The 14,640-nt window shown below is 35.9% G+C and overlaps 1 protein-coding gene and 1 long non-coding RNA gene across 9 annotated transcripts in view; one reads left to right on the top strand and one right to left on the bottom strand.

Annotated features, from left to right (window-relative positions):
• Positions 1-14,584, top strand: part of SMC5 (structural maintenance of chromosomes 5) — an 82,213-nt gene extending 67,629 nt beyond the window's left edge. Inside the window, exons 18-26 of one of the 8 annotated variants that reach the window (XR_548638.2) lie at positions 5,444-5,569; positions 7,958-8,002; positions 8,448-8,543; positions 9,001-9,105; positions 9,326-9,445; positions 10,680-10,859; positions 10,942-11,037; positions 11,914-12,042; positions 12,200-14,584. Coding sequence is in view for 2 of the 8 variants with exons in the window: in XM_008543751.2 (XP_008541973.2) it covers positions 5,444-5,569; positions 7,958-8,002; positions 8,448-8,543; positions 9,001-9,105; positions 9,326-9,445; positions 10,680-10,859; positions 10,942-11,037; positions 12,200-12,343 (912 nt within the window). In the remaining 6 variants the exon portion in view is untranslated. Of the gene's footprint in view, positions 1-5,443; positions 5,570-7,957; positions 8,003-8,447; positions 8,544-9,000; positions 9,106-9,325; positions 9,446-10,679; positions 10,860-10,941; positions 11,038-11,739; positions 12,043-12,199 lie in introns of all 8 variants that reach the window. The other 7 variants (XR_011531703.1, XR_011531702.1, XR_011531701.1 and 4 more) reach the window with 7 other exon arrangements.
• The window catches only part of LOC139078687 (uncharacterized), a 110,841-nt gene that overhangs the window by 61,793 nt on the left and 34,408 nt on the right, over positions 1-14,640 (bottom strand). The window lies entirely within an intron of this gene.

Raw genomic sequence — 14,640 nt, 5'->3', positions numbered from 1 at the left:
GCTAGAAGAAACTGGAAAAAACAAGAATTGTGCTAGCAGATAAGCATCTTAGAGTATGCAAGCACAAATACACCTACCCAAAAGGAGCTGAAGGTCAGGTTGCTAGTATTGATTAGTTCATTTTGAGCAAAAGCCAGAGGCTTGGAAGATGGAAAAGTTCCTTCCACATCCCCTCCCCACCAAAAAAAGGAGAGTAATGGGGAGGAAGGCAGCAGGAGTAGCTGTAGTCATTCTGAAAATAGAAGGGATCCAGCAAAAAGAAACCAAAGATAGTACCCAAACTGGAGGGGAAGGGGGATGCTGGATGTGGAACTATCTGCCAGAAGAGAGCCTCATCAGTGTTTATTTCATGGGACCGTAGGGGGAGTCATCTGCTCATCATGTGTTCTGTTGGTAAGTACTGAGCCCATCAGTACAGGAAATGGTCTTACAGAAGAGATTTCATGCACACATTGACCCATCCTGCAGATACTCTGTGGAGCTCTAAGTCTACTCACATAAAACAGTATTTGATCCTGGTGCCTGAAGTTTTATTTTTGAATTGTGTTAATGAGAACTTAAGAAAATTATGGGTTTGTGTCATGTTTACTGAAGTATGAAATCATGATGGCTTTGGAGTAAGCACTCTCCCAAACTTTAGCCCACTGTTGACGTAATGAGAGATGCTCTTCCGACAGCCTTAGTTCACATAGATGTACTAAGATAGGTGCAAACCAACTGGGCATTCTCTTACCCATTTTGTTGGTAATACCAGAAATATTAGTATTTTGAGTTGAGCTGACTACTCTGGATAGTAGAAAAGTTCTTGGGAGTAGGTTTTGTTTTCAATCTTTGAGTCACTAATTAATTTTTTACAAAGACAGCCACATTATACTGACCAGAGAAATAATCTCTGGTTAGCTACTTGTCGCTCTAGATTTTGTTACCTAGAAATAATACCCGCTCAGTTCTCAGCCTGTTACCACACATGCACGTACACGCGCATGCTCACACATGCACACACCTCCCTTGACAGGTTTTTCCATACTAGTCTAGATGCTACCCCTAACTTTATTTTGCATTTCCTTAGCAGTATTTTGCACCCTTCCATTTCCCTTTTTCATGTTGATCTGAAAGTTATTAAGTGCTTTTTATTTATAATTGCTTTACCAAACCCTTTTGTAATGTTCTTTTATTTCTTGCACTGTGTACTTTATATGTGTTTGTGGCTGACTGACCGCAGTCACTAACCACACAGTCTAAGTAATCAAGAATGGCGAGTGAAAGAATATATAGTAGAGTAGATGTATGGTAGTTCACTTTCTCTTTTATTTGCTCTCTTCTCATGTTTGTGGTCATTTACTCATACTTGCTCTGATCTATTCTTCTTGCTGTCCTACTTCATTTGAAACAAGGAGAAATCATGTGTGTGTGTGTGTGTGTGCTTGTCCCTTTGAACACAGGGCAAGTCTACCACTTCTGGTTTTGTCCTTTGCTCTGATGGTGAAAACAAGTTCACAAAAGAAGATTGACACAAAATTTCATGGGATTGTATCCATGAGGGAACTCAGGGATAGCTAACCACTGTGGAGTTTGATAGTTCCTTAAGTTGTTGGAAGGCAGAGAGGGCAACAGGGTTCCAGACCTACACAACATCCCCAGAGAAAGGCAAATGGTTGTGAGCCTGTTTGGTAATTATATCACTACCTTCTGGAATACTTTTAGGACAAGTTAGACAGCTGTAACTGCATGTGAATCCAGATGTGGAGGTATACCTGTTACTTGGTTTTTGACCTTGGGCAGGTATCCTAACCACTCCAAGCCTGTTGTCATCTTCGGTCATGGGTATTTTGATATCCCTAACTTTCAGGGATCTTGTGATAGTAAATTTAATAATATACTTATCAAGATCCTTAGTAGTGTCCTACCTAGATGAAGCCAATGTTTCCTTAAAAAGTATAGATTGAGGGCCAGCCCAGTGACGTAGTGGTAAGTTCACACACTCCGCTTTGGTGGCCCAGGATTCGTGGGTTCAGATCCCGGTATGGACCTACACACCACTCATCAAGCCATGCTGTGGCAGTATCCCACATACAAAATAGAGGAAGATTGGCACAGGTATTAGCTCAGGGACAGTCTTCTTCACAACCACACAAAAAGTATAGATTTACATCAGGATTAATATTAATTATAAGAATCGGAAATTGTTAAATTTGTTTGTCCTAGTACTAAATTTAGAAATTCTGTGCTTTCATTTTACGTTCTCTGCATACCTGCTTACCGCTCTCCTACAAAAAAGAACTGAGTTTCAGAGGAGTTTTTTTTTTTTTTTTTACTTAAATGAGATATACATATTGTGGGGGGGGGGGAATTGTTTAGCAAGTAAATAGTATTATTGCCATTACTTCATTGTTTACGATTAGATTGAAACAGGACTTTGTAATCTTGTATATATTAAAATGTCAGTTAAGACCACTGGTTTCTAAATTTCAAATTTGACTTTAAAATTTCAAGTTAACATTTTTACAAAAGGATCATTAAATACTTTTCATGTTTCTAAAATATGTGTTCAGTCTGATGTGTACTAAAACTTATAATTAACATTTGAATTTGAAATCAGTTACGTTGGAATGAAATTTAGGAAAATTGAGGAAGAAGTATTTTAATTGACAGCTGGTGTTTTAGTGAAAATTCACGCTACCTAGAACTTAGTTTAATTCCTTTCATACAGAAAATGGTTTTCATTTTGTTTGACTCTTATTTTAATAAATTGTTAAATAGCATACTGTGTTAGATAATTTTGTGTGCAATATGCTATTTAATAAATTATGTGGACAGTTCTGATTTGTTCCACTAGAGGGCCCTCTTAGAGAAGCTTTTCCTTGTTTAATGTCAAGATATTTCTGTACACCTTTAATGGCAATGGAACTTTCTCAAAAAGGATTTTAGAGAAAAGATACTACTTAGTAATTTCTTTCAGAATATATCCCTATACCGTAATCTTTTCTGAGATGTTTGTGGGGGATGTTTTGTAAATTGGCCCTCTTCTCCCCTTATGTCTTAAACAGATGAAATGTTTCTATTGTCTATTAACTGTTAAAGGCTAGACTCTAAGCAGAAATGTAAATAAAGCCTTTTTTCACTAGCCTGACTTTACCATATTACCTTATATATTATATATTCTCTTTCTTTCCACTCCCCCCACCACCAAAAAACAAAGCCTCAGCAAGAATTGTGGTTTCGGGGCAGTGGGCGGGGGCAGCAGGTGCTATGTGAAGAGGTATGTGACAAATATATGTATAGAAAGAACATTTCTTCTGATAAAGATGGTGTCAGACATGACACCAAGCAGAAGGGACTGTTGGATGAGGGTTTATCCTCCTAGGCCCAGAGCTCCAGATAGTCGACTCAATATTTGTTGAGTTGATACTCAGCAAGTGTTGGAATACTTCATTTTAGTGAGGTCCAGAGGAGGAGGAAGCAGGAATAGAAGGCTTAGGAGTGTTAGTTTCTATCCAGCTGTCCCTTGTTTTACATTTGCCTCAGTACGGTGGGCCCTGGGGAGCATAGTAGGGGTGACTGTGAATCTTTAACATTTTCTTTTATTTCTCTCGGGATGTAGGGACTGAGGAATTCATTCAAGAAAACCATAGTACTAAGTGATAAGCATAAAGGCTTGCTTGTATTTTAAGTTCAGTCTAATGCATTATCCTTTTACTTTTTATAACTACTGTCTTAGTTTAGTTTCTTTGCCATCAAATTTGTATCATAAAAATCACCTGAGGACCTTGTTAATAATACAGATATCCAGGCCTCAGCCCAGAGATCTTAAACAAATAGATGTGGCATGTGACTCTCCATCAGTACTGCTTTAAGACTCTACACCACCACCCTCCGCAACCACGTGGTTTTTTGTGTAGACTGAAGTTTGAGGTTTAGTGGAAAGAGCAAGATAGACATGTTTTCTTTCTCAGGAACCTGTTCACCTGATAGTTCCATAACCTTGAGCAAATTTCTTAATATCTCTGAGCCACACCTGAAAAAGGAGATAATACATTTCTTTAGGATCATAATGAGGATTAGATTAATTAACATATAGGATAGGATTATAACAGTGCCTGGCCCACTGAAGGTATTCCACGATGCTCTCCTCATCACACATGAAACTTTTGCCATCTGGCTCTTGCCCACCTTGCCACTCAGATCTTTCATATCCTTCCCTCTCCTCCTACCATGTTAGTTTTCTTGTTCCCTATTTAAGTGGGTCTCTGAGGCTTCCATGCCCTTACAGTTGTGATCACCTATCCTGGGAATGCCTTCTACTGCTTCGTCTTTAGTAATTTCTTACTCGTCCTTTAAGACTGTTCGCTTGTCCTAGCTTCTGTGGCTACTCTGACCTTCCTGCATCCCCTGCCCGCACCACACACGTAGCTTCTTTGCTTTCCTCTGTCCAGCCCTCACACACTTAGAGGCAGCATGCTGTAATGAAAAGTGCGTGAGTTCTATAAGCAGGCCTGGGATGTGAATACTGACAGCCTCCAACTAAATGTATGAGCTTGGACAAGTTGCTTTAATTCCTCTAAGCTGGGTTTTTTCAATGTGCAAAATGGGGTAATATTACTGTACAGTGTTGTGAGAAATAGGGAATAATGTGTGTGAAGCACCTAGCACATAAGCTTTCAGTCAGTAGTAGCTGTTAATTTTATGATAATGATTTTATGTATTTTTCTCCCTATTCACCTTTGCTCAATGCATAATAAAATACTGACATTTAGGGGCCGGCCTGGTGGCGCAGCGGTTAAGTTCGCATGTTCCGCTTCTCGGCAGCCTGGGGTTCACTAGTTCGGATCCCGGGTGCGGACATGGCACCACTTGGCACACCATGCTGTGGTAGGCGTCCCACATATAAAGTAGAGGAAGGTGGGCACGGATGTTAGCTCAGGGCCAGGCTTTCTCAGCAAAAAGAGGAGGACTGGCAGTAGTTAGCTCAGGGCTAATCTTCCTCAAAAAAAAATACTGACTTTTAATAGGTTCTCAGTAATTATTTGGTGAAAGAATGAATGGGTCTATGCATAAATGATAACTAAATGATAGTTTGGAAAACTGTCAAACACTATTTAAAGGTTCTGTTTATATTTGAGTGCTGAGTTTTGTGATATAAAGCCTGCATACTACGTATTTCAAATAGAGTATAGGTACAGAAAAAGGCAATTAAATTTAAATTTCAGAGTTTTATAGACTACAGAAATGCCATATTATTAATGTGCAGATATAGTTTAAAGTTTAAGTTCAAATTTAGGCTTCACAGTAAAGAGCAGTCGTGATTTGAAATATGGTTTTCAGATGATTTGCTTATCACAATCGAAATTCAATAATTTATTTGATATAATGTAGTTTAATAAAATAGCTCTCTGATTTAACAGTAATGTACAAATTTTCAAAATATTTCTTTTTCTTTTAACAGCAACATTTCATTGAGTTGGATGAAAACAGACAGAGATTATTGCAGAAATGCAAAGAACTTATGAAGAGAGCTAGGCAAGTATGCAACCTGGGTGCAGAGCAGACTGTTCCTCAAGAATATCAGACAGTAAGTATAAAAAGTATATAATGCTCAAGTTAACATATTTAACACATATTTAATTTAAGCTTAAAGTGTATTAGACATTGTAATGGACCATGAAAAACATCATAATTCCATAAAACATGAGATTTTTTTTCCCATTTTTAAACTGAGCATGTATGTAAAGTAATTTTGCTTAATGGATTTTCTCTACTATACTCAAACTTGGGCACCAATTAGTCTTGGCTCAATACTAAAGTTATTAAAACATGAGTATCATCTTGCAAAATCATTAGTATCATAACATTCGTTCTTCCAATGACAGGCTTTTTTCTCCAAGCTACTTTTAAGGGATAAGGTCAAGAGATGGGGTATAGTTTTTCGTGGAAATATAGTACCAGTAATTCGTATATAAGAAACAGTAAATAGAGGTGATAGTTGAAAAACAAAGGCAAAATGAAAATGTTTTCCTGGAAATTAGGGTGTTTATTTAGGGAGCTGAATCTTTCAGGCTAACATCTATTGGTAAGGAAAAGAGAAAAGGGCCTTCTCTTTTTTCCATTATATTTTATCTGCTGACATATTCACTTAGTAAAATGAGGAGATGCTCCCCTTTGTCCAAGTTCCACCATTAATTATATAGCTCTATGACCCTCAGCTTTATCTGACAAGTAGGGATAATACCTTGCCTAACATACCTTAATGTCAAAGTAAAATAAGAGAATGAATTTTTAAATAGCTGGTATTTGTATGGCTTTTTTATCTTAATTTCAAATGTTATGTCAATAGATAATGAAATGTCTACTGAAGATATAAGTGAAACTGGGGGAAAAAACTAATTTGGATTATAATTTTCAAATCCCCAAGGATTTTACTGTATGACATCAAACACAGAAACCACAGAGAATAGATCTCTTTGGGTACATAGTAGGAATTTAGGAGATATTTGTAAGATACGCTGAGGAGCTTTTGTTTCTAAAAATATGCTGGAACTTCTCCAAAATACATTGTGTCATCATGAAATAAGTAAACATTAGTACAGTGTCTATCCTTGATAAGTCGTACTGTTTTTGAAAGGAACAAAGTTAGAAGATAATTCATATATTCCTTAAAAATGTATTGATTACCTGCTATATATCAGGCACTGAACAAGACAGATATATTTCCTTCTCTACCAAAATTTATATTCTAGTCTGGAGAGTGGGACAGACAAAAAACAAATGAAAAAGTAAGTAGGTAATGTTGGATAGGAGGAGGTGCTAAGAAGAAAAATAAAACAAGGTAAGAGAACAGAGTGTCAGGGAAGGCTCCTTTGAGGAGATGCTATTTTAGATGAGCCCTGAATGAAGAGGAGAAATCAGTCAAGTGAAGATTTGAGGGAAAAGTATTCCAGGTAGAGAAAACAGCTCATATAAAGCCACTGAGGCAGATTATGTGACGTATTTCAGAATAGAACGAATCTCAGTGGGGCTAAAAACTTATAATCCAAGCAGAAAGGCAGACAGAAGTCAGATCCTGCCGGGCCTTATAGACTGTAGAAGGAATTTGGGTTGTATTTTGAGGTGGAGTCCCCTGGAGGGTTTTAAGCAGAGGAGTGGTGTGACTGACTCCAGCTTGTAGAAGAGCACCCTGACTGCCCTGTGGAGAAGAAAGGGGGGATGCGGGGATGGAAGCCAAGGAGACCATTGAGAAGATCATTGCTCTGGACCAGGCAAGAGGTGATAGTGGCATGGATTAGGGTGGAAGCACTGGAGAGAGAGAAGTGTAAAGATTTGAGGTTATCTTTTAATGACCGAGCCAGCAGGACTTGCTGATGGATTTGAGGTGAAGGGTAAGACAACCTCTAAATTTTGCCATTTACTGAGATGGAGAAGATTGAAGGAGAAATAGGTTTGCTCAAATTGGTGAGGAAGGTGGGTGAAATGCAGATTTCTGTTTCACCAGCTTAGGTTTGAGCTGCCTGTTAGAAAGGCAAGTAAGTGTTGGGCACATGAGTTCAAAGCTCAGTGGACAAGTCAGATTCAGCAAAATATTCTTAAATATCTGAAGGTCTGTAGAAGTTGGACTGCTTTCTAAAAGGTTAAAGAAAAAGACATAAGATTAAGATATTAGATTAATGTAACGTGTCAGGTTCTTTTTCCGAGTTTCAAGACTCGTTTTGTACCTTGTAGTATATGAATTTTGCAGGTTATGCTGGCAAGACAATGTACTCCTTGCCTCCCCTCCTAGGAAAGTATCTGTTCTAATTTGTCTCTGTGGCATGGACTCAGAACATAGTACTGTGGTGAAATTCTACTGTCAAAGTAATTGGATTCTTAGGATGCTTTTGTAGTTCTTCATAAGTACAGTATAAAGTTCTAACTTCTTGCTCTCTTTCAATGCCCCACATATTCTGGACCCATTCTACCAATTCAGCAAGTACCCACCATTCCAAATGGACACAACTCCTCACCCCCCATGGTATGCAGTGCTCATTCTTTTTTCCAAGCTCCTGTCTCCCCTCTGCTTTGCTGTTCTCTAGCCATTTGCTTTAAGGTCCAGAAATGAATTCTAGGCTTCTGAATTCTCTTAACTCTCTTGTAGCTCCTGTAGCATGAACTGATACTTCCTTTCTCTAAATTTCATAGCCTATATATGTCCTGCTTGTTTTAATACCCCCCATCAATACACTGCCTTAAGGTGTTATCCAGTGTTATTAAGTTTGTACATTTTGTTTTCTTTTAGAGTAAAGCGTAAGATTTTTGAAGGCAAAAAACCCTGTTTATAATTCCTTTGATTCCTTGTTGTGTGCTAGCATGCTGTTGAACACATAGCATACTTAGCATAATATTTTTCTTTTAACTATTTGAATTGAACTGTTTTCACTGTACTATCTATATTGATGGACAATTTTTTTCTTCTCTAGGCTTTCCAAGATCTTCCAAACACATTGGATGAAATTGATGCTTTATTAACTGAAGAAAGATCAAGAGCTTCTTGCTTCACAGGACTGAACCCTACAGTATGCTTCTTTGCCTCTTGCTCACTGCAACTGCCACCCTCCGCGCGCCCGCACACATACACACACACACGCACACACGCACACACACTTCCCTCCAGGACTTGCCTCCCACTCTGTACTAGAGCTCCTGGTAATAATAAGCTAGACAGCAGGAACAATGTGCTTTAAATGCCAGATTCTGAATCTATTAGAATTTTAAATAGATTTCCTAAGGAACACAGTGTTCTGTGCCTTTTCTTTATAAAAAGAATAGTTGGGCTAACCTGAAATACTGCACTGTCTGTTTTTTCAAGGCTAAAAAATGGCATTTTTCTATATGTTATAAGAACATAAATTAATTGCATACAAACAATGCAACACAATTGGCATTTTCAGTTAATGTTTCAATTTATGAAAAACTTCCTGTAATTTTATCCTTTGGTAGGTTTATCTTAAAGAAATATTTTTTTCCTGCCAGGTTGTTGAGGAATACACAAAAAGAGAAGAAGAAATAGAGCAATTAACTGAGGAACTAAAGATAAAGAAAGTTGAACTGGATCAATATAGGGAAAGCATTTCACAGGTAATTGTTTAATCTTTACCTTTTCTTTTTGTTGTTTGCTTACCATTAATCATATGGGAACGTAGAATAACGCAAAATAAAATGATAGGCTTCTAAGAAAAAATACAATATATGTTCTTCTGCCTAGACTGATATTGATATTAAATTTGTTTATGTAAAGTTTTGTATCACAATGTAATAATACTTTTAAATCATGTTTTTATATTGCCTTTATTTGCAGGTAAAAGAAAGGTGGCTTAATCCTTTAAAAGAGTTGGTAGAAAAAATTAATGAGAAATTCAGCAATTTTTTTAGTTCCATGCAGTGTGCTGGTGAAGTTGATCTCCATACGGAAAACGAGGTAAAACTGCATTTGAAATGTTTCCTGGCAAGCTGAAAGTACATGTAAATTGTTTATTTACTGTAAAGTCATGTCTGTGAAAATTTTGTTTACTAAAAAATTGTTCAAAGGAAGGAGACCACCTATGGGATTCCATCAGGGTGACCTTTTTTGTGTGTGTGCTATTTGAGATTAGTGACTAATACCTTACTAACTCTTTTTATAGCCATTTTAAGTAATGGTTATTCAGCTGTGATGAGCAAATGCATTGCTTTATAAATGCCTCTATCCCAGTTAGAAGAGTCATAAACAAATTGGCAAACATAACTGAAATATACCAGTGGTTTCCTTTTGATAAAGAATTTAAAAGTTCACAAGAATGGAAATTTGCTACTAATTTCTTGAGCTATAAGTTCATGCATTTCAGTTGTGGGTAAAATAAAATTTCCATTAAGAAATGTGTAAAGAGATGAACTGGAATTTGCTTTAAAATAATTGGGAAAGAGGAGTGGGTGGAGTTATAGATGATACAAGATTGGTCATGTATTGATCAGAGTTGACTAGTTGGTGATGCATTGAGCTTATTTTAGTGTTCTAATTTTGCGTATGTTGAAATTTTTCCCAAGTTTTTTAAGTAAGAAAGAAATGAAGATAATAAAAAATCCTTTTCCTTCACAGCTCAACAATTTTTAACTTTTACATTTTAAATTGTATACAATTTTTCCTGTATGTTACTTAGATAAATATGAAGCAAAGTAGCACCTTTTCCTCCCCTTAGGAACTTTGTCCCATCCCTCCTTCATCTGCTTAGTGTGAGGCATAAGGATAGCAAACATCATTGCATTGTTAAGTTCTTGTAAGATATCAGATCCTGCCACAGTAATTGTTGCCTACGCAGTCCTTGAGCTTGTTAGAATTGAGATGTATTGTAGTAACAAACATAATTTATAATATACTTTCTTTGTGCCAGGCACTGTGCAAGCACTTCTAAGTTTTTTATCTTGTTTAATCCTCACAACCATTCTATAAAGTTGGTACTTTTGTTGACCCTGTTTCACAAATAAAGAAACTGAAACAAAGTATTAAAGAACAGTTCCTGCTTTAAGGGTCTCCAAGGATCTGTTTAGATAAAACTAATATCAGTAAATTTTAAGTTCTTTATTCTTATAAATGATTTATTCAATCTATTTTCAAATAATAATATCAAATTACCAGAGAAAACTCACCTTTCATCATCTTTTTAAATGTTTTATAGGAAGACTATGATAAATATGGAATTCGAATTAGAGTCAAATTTCGCAGTAGTACTCAACTGCATGAACTAACTCCTCATCATCAAAGTGGAGGTGAAAGAAGTGTTTCTACTATGCTATACTTGATGGCACTTCAAGAGCTTAATAGATGTCCATTCAGAGTGGTTGATGAAATCAATCAGGTATAGTGCCTATTCTTTTACTTGGATTTTATTGTATCTTGTAATAGATTTAAATGTAATCATTATTATTGTCATTGTTTAGGGAATGGACCCGATCAATGAACGAAGAGTATTCGAAATGGTTGTAAATACTGCTTGTAAAGAAAACACATCTCAGTACTTCTTTATTACGCCAAAGGTAGGTAATAAGTAACCTAAAAGTGCTCATGTATTCAGAAGTTCCCTGTGACTTAATCGTATAGCAGATTTTGACCCAATATGTAAATGTGAGCAGGAACACTCCCAAAAAAGAAACTAAAAAGATTACAGTAATATTTATATTACTAAAGGGGACAAGTTCCAGTGACATACTTAATCAGAAACCTCATTATCAGAGGAAGAAACGTAGGAGGCATAGCATTATGTTCTAGAACCAAGATTTCCTCCCTGCTTTTGGCACATATTTCTCCTCTAGAGAAGTTCCTCTTGTAGCACTAAAAGAGGACAGGAGAATACAAACCCTGGAACTCTGGCTGTCCTCATTTCCCCAGAAAGGCCTGTCTCAGCATACTCTGCCTTTCTTTCTTCACTAGTACCACTGCCCTGGTCCAGGAAACATCATAAGTATCCCAGCGTCGTCTGTTCACAGATTAACTTTGATAAAAACAGAATTATCTTTATGGAGAATTTTCCATAAGCTAGAACCATTGCAATGGGAAATTTCCTTTTGTTGCATCTTGTGCTGTGGGTAAATTATAAAACTGATTACTCAAAGATGTATTTCACTAATGTAATCAGTTTAAGAAGAAAAAAATCTTAAGTATTTATGAAAAATTTCATTGGAGAACCCATCTTAAATTCAAGTTTTTACTGAACAGTATAATCTGTCTTCTTTTTCTAGCAGATGCTCTATGGAATAGCCAAATCTGTTAATACCCTATTGTTTACCTAACACCTCGGCTTATAAACCAGACCCCCCCATTACACACTTTCAGGCTACCAATCTATTACAGTGCCTGACCACAGAAGCTGCTTGAAGTGTTTGTGGATAAATGAGTGAAAGTATCTGTCCTAGGAAAATTCTGGAGGACACTCTTCTCCAGGGTCGACCTAAGAAGTTGTATGATCCCATTTGGCCTGTGAATGTAGAGCTCTCCCAAGGCATGTTGATTACTTAGGCCAGGCTTCAGGTGTGCTAATTCAGGTAAGGATCACAGTCTGGCAGGGTATACATTGAGAACTTCATAAGAGTCTCATTAATATTATAAATAAAATAATATATTTGACTTACACATGTAAGGTTGGAAAATTATGCTTCTTAATGTAAAGCATTATATGACAGTTTGCTTTAACACTTACAGCTCCTGCAAAACCTTCCTTATTCTGAGAAGATGACCGTATTGTTTGTCTACAATGGCCCTCATATGCTGGAACCAAATAGATGGAATTTAAAGGCTTTCCAAAGGCGGCGGCGCCGAATTACATTCACTCAACCTTCTCAATAAAAGTAAAGGGCGAGAACTTTGGTATTTTTCTGTTAAATCCTGTTTATAAGTACAGCTCAACTGAATAAAAGGAGATTCAATAAGACTAAAAGATCGGTTATTTTTGAAAATCTGCTGTTAGATATAAATGGGCTGATGAATGGAGATCATAATAACTTCTTTCTGTGGAATCGTCTGGTAGTAAAAGTTAAATCATCTTCAAGCGTTGTTGAACTTGAGTCCTTAGCGCTCTGACGGTGAGTCATTGGTTCCCACGTTAGAAGGTGTTCACTATTTCAAATCAAGGTACCATGGAAGGGTTCTCAATCACAAGAAGTTTAGGTGACATAGTAACCCTGAGCTTGAATCACAGAGTAACTTTAATTACTTTTAGAGTCTAAAGATGACTGGACAGCTTGTCATAGTTTTCTCCCGGTGTTACATTTAATTTTTAAAAATTGATACGGAAATGTCTGGTCTAATGTATAGTAATAATTTATGACAAATCTATTCATTTCTTCCTATTAAAAACGATTACCTTATCCCCACTAGGAAATGGAATTTTATGGGCATTCAAGAAATCTTATGGAACTTGATAATATAATTGTATTGGTATCTCAAAGGGAAAAAAAGTACTGAGGTTCAAAACTGGTAGCAGGACTTCTTTGAATGCCACAAGGTGGCCACTAAATGATGCAAAATGCAACCAAAAGATTGACAGAGAATAAAATCAAGTGACAAGTGTTTTTAAAGAATAACCCTGTAAACTGTATGGGACTTTTTTTTAAATTTAAAGTCAATTGTATTTTACATCTTAAATTTCTAAAAGCATTTTTATAATTATTTTTAGTAAGATTTTTCTTAAGATTTCATATGCTGGTTTCTACGATTTATATTTGAAATTTCTCAGTGTTAATGTAAAGAGTGAGGGAAAGCATTGATTTGTTTAAAACCATAATGTTTCTAGAACCTAAGCTTATAGATCCTTTCTTACAGTGTTGATCCTATCCCATTATCTTAGAAAATCTAGTTTTAACTGTTTTCTTTTAGCATGAAAGAATTAGATGAGAAAATCATTTGTTTGTCTCTGAGATATACTAATTAACAGTGCCAAAACAAATTCTGTTCTTTTAAAAAACAAATCTTGTAAGATAATGGACTAGTCCATGAATAGTGGATTGGATCTGTGCCGGTAAAGACAAAGTTATTTTTTGACTTGGTAGCTTGAATAAATTGAAGAATTGCATTCAGTTTGGGTTTTGTATATTCTTAAATAGCCACTGAAATTTAGATTCTTATTAGGTCAAAAAATAATGAACCATAAGTTTATCGCCTCTCACTTGGACATTTTCTCTTTAAAAGGGTATTTTTTTCCTTGATAAAAATTTTAAAATAAAGAGCCTTCTCCTCTTAAACTGAGTCTAATGCCTGTACCATGAAAATATTTTAAAATAATTTTACCAGTGTGAACAACTCATGTAAACATTGAAAAACTTGGTAACATTAGTAAATGGTGGTGGTTACCAAATGTTTTTGTTGTTTAATACTTTAAAACGTTTTCCACCAAAATACCTTTACTAATATGTGTTTGGTGTAGTTTGTTTATTGTCTTGGTTTGTGCCAGTCGTCCTCTTTCTGCAAAATGAATATCAATGTGAAAAAGAAGCTTGAAGATTAGGTGTGTTTGAAAATAGAATGGTCAGTTGCATTTCAGTTTACATATGCCAACAATTATTCCATACCTTGTGTATAAACATTTTTATTTCTCTACTGGACAAAATTAGTATTTGATTTTACATTGAATTTTGAGCTGTGAAGGATAAATTATGTATCATTTTACATAGTAATAAAAGTCTATCACATTGTAGTCTCAGCCACTTAAAACTTTATATATTTTCTGCAAAAGTTGATTTTTAATTACATACAAATTGTAAAAACTTCAAGTAAAAGTCTGATTTGATGAGTGAAATATTTGAAACCTTAAAGTGACAAGCAAGTATTTTTAATGACGAAATCTTCATTGATTTGCCTAAGGAGAAAATCTCTATTAAAGGGTTTTTAATATTCAGAGTAAAAGAAAAGACTTCTTGCTGCTTTCTACTTGTCTTTTGGACATGTGCTTATTTTCTTTGAAGTCTGAATCTTTATTACGTGAAAAATGTAATTTTGTCCTGCTATTGTGTGTCTTCGTGTGTGTGTAACTGAAAAAACTCTTTGTGGGAAATGCTACTTTGTTGGTAATAAATGCATATTTTCATATTCTTTTACTGTGTGTTATTGTAAATGAGAACTGTTTTTATACTTTGAACCTTTTTAAG

The sequence above is a fragment of the Equus przewalskii genome, chromosome 22 (genome assembly GCF_037783145.1).
Source record: "Equus przewalskii isolate Varuska chromosome 22, EquPr2, whole genome shotgun sequence".
NCBI lineage: Eukaryota > Metazoa > Chordata > Mammalia > Perissodactyla > Equidae > Equus > Equus przewalskii.
Note: the sequence above shows the minus strand (reverse complement) of the source record. Positions and strands in the feature narration are given on the sequence as shown.